At 42.7% G+C, this 8,266-nt stretch overlaps 1 protein-coding gene across 1 annotated transcript; it reads right to left on the bottom strand.

Annotated features, from left to right (window-relative positions):
• Window positions 1-2,087: 2,087 nt before the first annotated feature.
• Window positions 2,088-6,788, bottom strand: LOC147637722 (pentatricopeptide repeat-containing protein At3g16610-like). Its single transcript, XM_086799546.1, has 2 exons — window positions 6,521-6,788; window positions 2,088-6,289 (listed from the first exon to the last, which is right to left on the bottom strand). The coding sequence occupies exon 2, from the start codon at window positions 6,008-6,010 to the stop codon at window positions 2,882-2,884; it is 3,129 nt and encodes a 1,042-aa protein (XP_086655672.1). The 5' UTR covers window positions 6,011-6,289; window positions 6,521-6,788; the 3' UTR covers window positions 2,088-2,881.
• Between the last annotated feature and the right edge of the window lie 1,478 nt (window positions 6,789-8,266).

Raw genomic sequence — 8,266 nt, 5'->3', positions numbered from 1 at the left:
TCTCCAAGAGTACCTCAACGCTTTTCGGTTGAGCACAACTCAAAATGGGTTTACGAAGAGTACTTCTCCAACTATCACCACAGCTTCTCCAAGTGTACCTTGATGCTTTTCAGGTGAGGACAACTGTTTAAAAGCGGGGGGGATGCCACCATTTGGCCACATGAATGGTCCTCTCTAGTTTCTCATGCTTTTTTGTGACCACTGTGTGGATCTGAGTGTCCAAGATCCCAATTCTTCGTGCTCATTTGTGTGGCGAGTGTGCGGATCCGAGTGCTCAGGATCCTAGTTCCACACTTTTTAATGTCTTACGCTCGTGCCCGAAAATGCAAATACCGTATTTGGTCCATGACTGGGAGATTTGCTCATAACAAAGTGCACATGCACACATGTTTGCACATTTGGAATTGTTTTTGCATGAACTGCTTTTGTGTGTTTTCCTTTAGAATGTCCAGTCCACAGGCTTGGGGCGCCTCCACGAAACCGTGTGATTGCCCTATATTATGATGTGTTTTGTGGCGTGTGAACAAGTGGTAAGTGCACTCAAAACCATTGTCTTAATTTATTAAAATGCTTTGTATTGTTTATAACCTTTGCAAGTTCACACACATTAAAAGTGGGTGGACAGACCCTATGGGCACCTCGTTAGGCACTCTAGTGGACACCCCATAAGTGGATGGCCCAAGCAGTCGGCCACCTACCTTGCATGGTCATGAGCTTCCTCTCCCCTCCTTGAAGAAAATCGTCATCTTTCCTGCCACCTGCCCATCATGTTTTCTCATAGAAAGTGTGACACCTAACAGTTCGAGATTCTAAGGCCATACCCGTGATCAACAAGGTGAGAGTGACTCTCTCCACCCTAGCACACACACAAATCCTTTTAGCCAACTTGACTAATCTTTACAACTGCCACATCATCATGCCGTACAATCGTGTATGGACAACGTATGTGAATTCCCAATGTGGGTTGGGACGATTTACTGTTGATTGTCAATCATCATGATGGTGTACATTGATTTTGGTGCTGTTTGGACAGCTTACATGCTCTTTTGTGCCTGTGGACGATGCCTGTGTCCAATTGGTTGCTTCTGTCGCACTCCAACATCAACAACTCCGCTACTGCCTAGTATTGTGCGCTAGGGAGTGTCAACCACTGGTGCCAGCCCTTTGTTTTTTTTTCCAACATTCCTACATTGTTTTTTTTTCCAATATTCCTACGTTGTGAAAGTACAAGCCAAGCACTAGTACGAGCATAGCAGTGTCGTGTGTGGATCTGAAACACCAGTGCATGTTTGCATATCTCCAATGAGAGACAAGAAATTGTTGAAAAATTGTTAAAGTAGTCTTCATTTTTTCTCCGACCTATCCTTCGGTATTTACATTCATCTTTTGTTTATGGCAAATCTGGCAATCATAGCCAGTGGAGCATTGTACAAATAAAATACTCCAATAATATACTTGGATTGAGGGGAGGTTGGCCCAGGTTCCGCCGGCCCCAGTGTGGAGCATATTTCATTTCTCAACTTTGTCTAGGTTTTGTGTTGTTTCCATTTCATAAAGTGTTTAAGTGATTGTTATTTACAAGGCAGTGGCCATTATGTGCTCACCCAACAGGGTGAATTACAGCTTGTATGTCATGTTCCCCACATGCTCGCCTGCTTGTCTACCTTGCCCACTGGCCCAAATGTGTCCGCCTTGGCCGAGGATGGGGCCCATTCTACCCAACATTTCCTTTAGAATTATGAATTTTTCTACATGTCTTGATGCTAGGTGTCCATCGCCCGCACTTGGCATAATAAGCTGCCTTTTTTTTCTAGGAAAAAGACTTCTATTAAGTATAAAAAAAGCATACAACAATCACGGCTATAAGCCGGAATAGAATAGAATCACCCCAATATGTAAGGTGATCTCAAACACTGAGGAGCATCATGGTGCCATGAAAGACCTGTGGGACTAGAGGAAAAGAAAATGCCATGATCCCACTCCCACATAAATACAACATGCTTTGCCTACACGAAACGAGGACCTTGAATATGAGCCCAAGTAGCCATGAGAGTATGGATGATATCACCCCATATAGTTTTACCGCATTGAGAAAAATAATAAGCTGTTCCTAGATTCATCTAGGTATATATATAAATAAGCTGCCTTGATACATGTACAACTTACAATTCAAGTGAGTTACATATTTGCAATGTCCCGCATTAATGGAATTTCATAAGACCTAAACCTGATGGCAACTGATGATTGATCCCTGGACTAGGGCTCACAAAATGCTCACTGTCCCTCACTAATCCTCGAAAGGTTATGGTAACTACGCACTCTGTACAAGTATGGTTACACGGCACCCTAGTGCAGCGGGTGCATGCGACAAGTTTAATACCTACTTTGTTATGATCTACCTGTGTGCGTATCTGTGCGGATTCGTGCATACATGTGAACTGATGTATATGTCTGTAATCGGTGGGGCAGGAGTGGGAACAAGAATGAGGCGGCATAGATATGTGCCCTGTTTTAGGAGGTACTAGCACTTGCCCCACATATGTGTGGAAGAATGACTGTCTTTTGTGTTGCAAATAAAATAGCCATCGCTTGCCAGAACCTCAGAGAAGTCTGCTCCTCCAAGGCCCAAAGTCTACGTATACCTTTTCCTTCATAAATATGTGCCTTCTGTGTTCCTGTTCTCTGTCTCCACTTCACTTTATTACCGGGAGCCTCCAAGTTAGTCACCTTAAAGGGATGATGGTGAGCCTCGCCCCGTCTTCTTGCCCCACAGTCAAGAACTATTGCGACTTGTAAAACTTTCACTTTTCGAGAGCCCAAACATCAGACTAGAGGTAAAAATACCAAGCATACATCGCTTTTTCCACCTATAGCATGTCCCTTAATCTTCTATGTCGACACAAACGTTGGACATTAAGATAAATGCACCAACATTGTTCTCATTCATTCTCACCACATGTTCAAAGGCTTGTCTACCAAGTTCTACATGACCCCACTTTTGACAAGCAGACAAAAAGGTGATCCATGTCACCAGATCAGGTTGAAAAGGCATTTTTTCCAACATCCTCACCGCCTCATGAAATTGTCCAGCACGGCTGAAGAGATCAACCATACAATTGTAATGCTCAGTAGTGGGAATGATAACATACTCTTTACTGATATCCTCAAAATACCTCTGGCCCATATCCACTAGGCCCCCATGATTACATACAGTGTAAATACTAAGAAATGTGATCTCATCTGGCTGTGCACCTTCCTCCTTCATTTTCTCAAACAGATAGAAAACAAGTTCACTTACTCCTTGGCGTGCATATCCTGCAATCAAGGCATTCCACCCCTTGCAGTCCCAGGTAGGCATAGCATCAAACACTTGTTGAGCATCAACCATGCTCCCACATTTACCATACATGTCAATAAGAGCCATTGCCATGGGTATATCTGCAGCCCCTATGCCAGCTCCGTAAACTTGTGCATGAATTCTCCTCCCAGATCCTAGGGCTGCAGTGTTGCCACAAAATTTCAGGATACTCATAAATGTCACAATATTTGGTGGAAGGCATTGCTCTTGCATTTGTGCATAGAGTGAAAAGACCTTTTCACTCTCTTTTTGCTCAGCATAGCCCAGAATTACTGCACTCCATAGAATCACATCTGGAGATCCACCCTCAAGTTGCATGTGATTCAAGCATTTCAAAGCTTCCTCACATAATCCATGTTGAGCATACCCTGAAATCAATGCAGTCCATGAGATGACATCGCGATGTGGCAGGTTGTCAAATACAGCTTTCGCCTCCGCAAGTAATCCACATTTGGCATACATATCCACCAAGGTGTTGGCAAGAAAAGAATCGTTTTCAAAACCCTCTTTGGCAGCTTCAGCATGTATATCTTGGCCCCTGTCTATGGCCCCTATGCTGCCACAAGCTTTCAAGCTGCAAACAAACACAACAGCATCTGGAGTCACACCTTTCATCTGTTCCATGCAATTCAGCGCTTTCTCATAAAGCATGTGTTCAGCATACCCTGAAATAAGCGTAGTCCGAGAGACCATATCTTGCACTGGCATCTCATCAAACACGTCTTGAGCTTCTACAAGTAAGCCACACTTGGCATACATATCCACCAAAGTGTTACCAACTAAAGGATCTTTTTCAAATCCCTCATTGGCAATAACTGTATGTATCTCGTACCCCCTGTCTATGGCTCCTAGGTTGCCACAAGCTTTTAGGCTGCAAATGAACGTAATGGCACTTAGGGAAATGCCCTCTGCCTGCATCCGTTCCAAACAGCTCAGCACCTTCTCACCAAGCCCATGTTCTGCATAGCCTGCAATCAATGCATTCCATGAAACAACGTCATGACCAGGCAGCTTGTCAAGCACATCCTGAGCTTCCACGAGTAAACCACATTTAGCATACATATCCACCAGACTATTACCAACAAACAGATCTCCTTCAATTGCCTCAGTGGCAATATCAGCATGTATTTCTTGGCCCCTGTCTATGGCTCCTACACTGCCACATGCTTTTAAGCTGCAGATATAAGTGACAGCATTTGGCAGCACACCCTCTAATTGCATCTGTTCGAAACACTCCAACCCTTCAACACCAAGCCCCTGCTCAGCATACCCTGCAATGAGTGCAGTCCATGAAATAACATCTCGATCTGGCAGCTCCTGCAGCACTTCCCATGCTTCCGGAAACAGACAAAATTTGGCATAGATATCTACCAATGTGCTACCAACAAAAGGATCATGTTCAAATCCTTCCATAATGATTCCTGCATGAATCTCTTGGCCCTTGTCTACAGCTCCTATGTTGCCACTAACTTTCAAGCAGCAAACAAGTGTGAGAGCATCCGGATTTATCCCCTCTTTATGCATCTGTTCCAAAAAGCTCAGTGCTTGCTCACTAAGCCCGTGGTCAGCATATCCTGTGATAAGTGCAGTCCATGAAATTACATCCCGAGCTGGGAGCTCATCAAACAGTTCCTGGGCTTCTACTAATAAGCCTAATTTGGCATACATGCCAACCAATGTGCTGCTGATAAAAGTATCTTTTTCAAACCCCTCTTTGACAATCTCAAAGTGCAATTCTAATCCCTTCTCTATGGCTCCCAAGTTGCTGCAAGATTTTAGGCAGCTAAGAAACGTGAGAGCATCTGCAGGCACACCCTCCCGTTCCATCTGTTCTAAACACTTCAGCACTTCCTCGCCACTACCATGTTCAGCATACCCTGCCATCAGTGCATTCCACGAGACAACATCTCTAAATGGTAACTTGCCAAAAACGTCCCATGCTTCTTTAAGTGAGCTGCATTTGGCATACAAGTCTACCAAAGTGTTGCCAACGAAAAGATCCCCTTCAAGTCCTCCTACAACAATATCCACATGTATTTCTCTCCCTCTTTCAATTCTTTTCAGCCTAGCACAAGCTTTCAGCAGTACCAGAAACGTATACCTGCTAGGGTGTACACCATCCTCTTGCATTTTCTGCAGCATGCCAAGGGCATGCTGGGATAACCCACTTTCAATGTACCCTTGTATTAGAGAGGTCCATGAATGCTCGTTCCGATGAACTAATCTATGGAAAATTTGTTCGGCATCGAAAACACTTCCACATTCCACAAACATTGGGACGAGAAAGTTTCCCAGTGCTGTATAAGCATCCAGCCCATTATCATAGATGAGTAGATGAGCTCGTTTTGCATAAGCTAGACTTTTCTTTTTCCGACACTTTTGCAAAATGCAAATGAAAGTCTCCACCGAGGGCAGCTCGGCCATCTTCTCCAGCATGTCAAGAGACCGCTCAATGCTCAGCATCTCTCTATTGCTCTCTTGCAATGATTCTTTGGATCCGTTCATTGATATTTCTGATAAAAAGATGGGCTTGTGAATGTGCCCATACCCTGCTATCTCACCAGGGGTTGCAAAGCTTAGCCCCATCTCATCATAAGATGCTCTCTCTCCTTCCCATCCCTTGTTGAAGTCAATCTGGGTAGTGGCAGCCATCTATCCACATGCACTACTAAAGTATCTTCTCAGCTGAAATTATATTTCACGTGACACGTATATGCACTCACATAGGCATAGGCATAGGTGCACATGCACATGCACAGGGTCTCGATCTTTTGCAAGAACATTGTATGTGGCATGATCAAACAGGCATGTTGGGGCCTCTGAGAACCCACCTAGTCTATTTGATAAGGAGGAGACCATGCATACAATGGGGATCCCTCGTCCATTCTACATAGGCAGGGATTCCATTGATAGTTTGACAAAAGGGGGACCCTATACATGCAAAGTAGGATAAGCTTGAAGGGGGGAAAATAGAAGACCATGACAAAGAACTGAAAATTTTATGCAAAAAAGAGGAAAGCCCAACAGCCCCAATAGCTTAAGGCAAACGCAATTTGTGATAACTGTAAAAATGCGTCTACATGCTCAGATTGCTTTGTGGTGCCCTTATGGAAACCACCATAGCAATCAAATCCAAGGCCTTCGAGTGGAGTGTGCACTTACTTGCTATTCAGAATTCGTCGAGCAGAACACGCTAGAGGATGCGCTCTCGAGCATGGGATTCAGTTCTGTAGTATTATGTAACATTGTATAACATCTCTTCTCTTTTTAAGAAAACAAGAAACCAACTAGCAGCAACGGTTACCACATATCGTTCCAAAATGGAAGGCCTTGCCAATGAAGATACAGTCGAAATCCCATTGAAATCCTATACAAGAGGTGATGGGTTCAAAACCTGCTAGCTGCTTTGACGGGGGCGGCATGAAAGCACACGCACAAAAATCTTTTAAAAAAAAAACTAAAAGTCTTTACACTCACCTTTGGAAAATGGGAAAATAAGAGGAGAATCTCTAAAAAAGGGGCAGACCATTCTCTTGTGCCTGTCTCTCCCTTTAACACCGAGATCCACCCGATTTCAAGTCCCACCGTTGGTCATATATACCCTCGTGTTGCATTTTACCGACGTTAATATCTCTCTCTCTTTCTCTCTTCTCCCATCCATTCTCATGGACGGGGAATCTCCTCCGTCCATCTCTCCCCTTGCCCATCTGAGATAATTGGAGAGCTTCTACTTGTGTTTGTAAACAGCCTTATGTTCTACTGACATTATGAAAATGCATATTTCTCTCTTGAAAATCTAGATAAATACCAATAATAGTTAGTGACTCTTGTCTCTTGTCTCTTGTCTCTTTTGTAAAGGCTTTACTAATTTTACAAAATCTAGAAAGCATGAGTATTTCTAGTGATCAAAATACCCTTAGTCTCAACATTCATAAAACCTCTTGATATCCATAGCTTCTAGCAATGAGCGAGATATATGTAATGCTTCCACCTCCCACCACCTTGCACCTATTAGCAAAGGTCCCACTATACCTTGGGGATTTCCCTAGTTAGGAAGTCCTCACTTCAAACAAAGTTTCTATAGAGAGCTCTAAGAGACCTTGAATTTGATAATGATGATTATTAATGCGACAAAAAATAGATAACAATAATGATGAGAAAAAATCACGATATATCTTTATATAAAATTTCGTTGCATTCTTTTCCATTTGTTAAAATAACTTCTTTGTTTTTTTATAACCCAAATCTTTGAGTAGTGTGACTTTTATGTCATTATCAATAGCAAAAAAATTTCACACCCCTTTAATATTTTTTTTGGAAAATGTTTTTGTCATTATCAATAGCAAAAAGTTTTCACACACCTAAATTATTATCCTTTGAGTCTCAGTATTAAGTACTTGACTCTGACCAGATTAGTACCTCATCTAGATAATCTTTTCTATCTAGTAGAGAGGAAATAAATACATACAAAGGATATGCAAACATATATATATACATAGATTCAAGATACAAAGACCTAGCATTTAAGTAGTCCAGTGTAAGAAGCAGTTGTCTTAGTACTCCCAGTAGGAAATAACCATTCGCAGCAGAAGTGACCGATGTAGGCAGATTCCAAAGAGGATATTGAAGTCCATTTGTCCTCCATAAGGATGTGCTTAGAGTAGCTGATAGAGTCTCTTACCATTACACTTCAACTAGATTATGCTAAAGCGCCTCGCTCTTTTGCCTTGTAGAGAAAAGGGGGGAGCCTATAGAAAAGGGAAAAACCCACGACAAGACAAACATCAAAGTTTTTCAAAAGTATCTCAAAGGTAGGGCCACCCATTAACACAATCATAAATGATGGAAATGGGATATTAAGAGGGATCTACAAAGTAGTTGGGTGAAGTATTTAGGTTGGGGGGAATA

Source organism: Cibotium barometz, chromosome 6 (genome assembly GCF_041138505.1).
Source record: "Cibotium barometz isolate CiBa-2024 chromosome 6, ASM4113850v1, whole genome shotgun sequence".
Classification (NCBI taxonomy): domain Eukaryota; kingdom Viridiplantae; phylum Streptophyta; class Polypodiopsida; order Cyatheales; family Cibotiaceae; genus Cibotium; species Cibotium barometz.
Note: the sequence above shows the minus strand (reverse complement) of the source record. Positions and strands in the feature narration are given on the sequence as shown.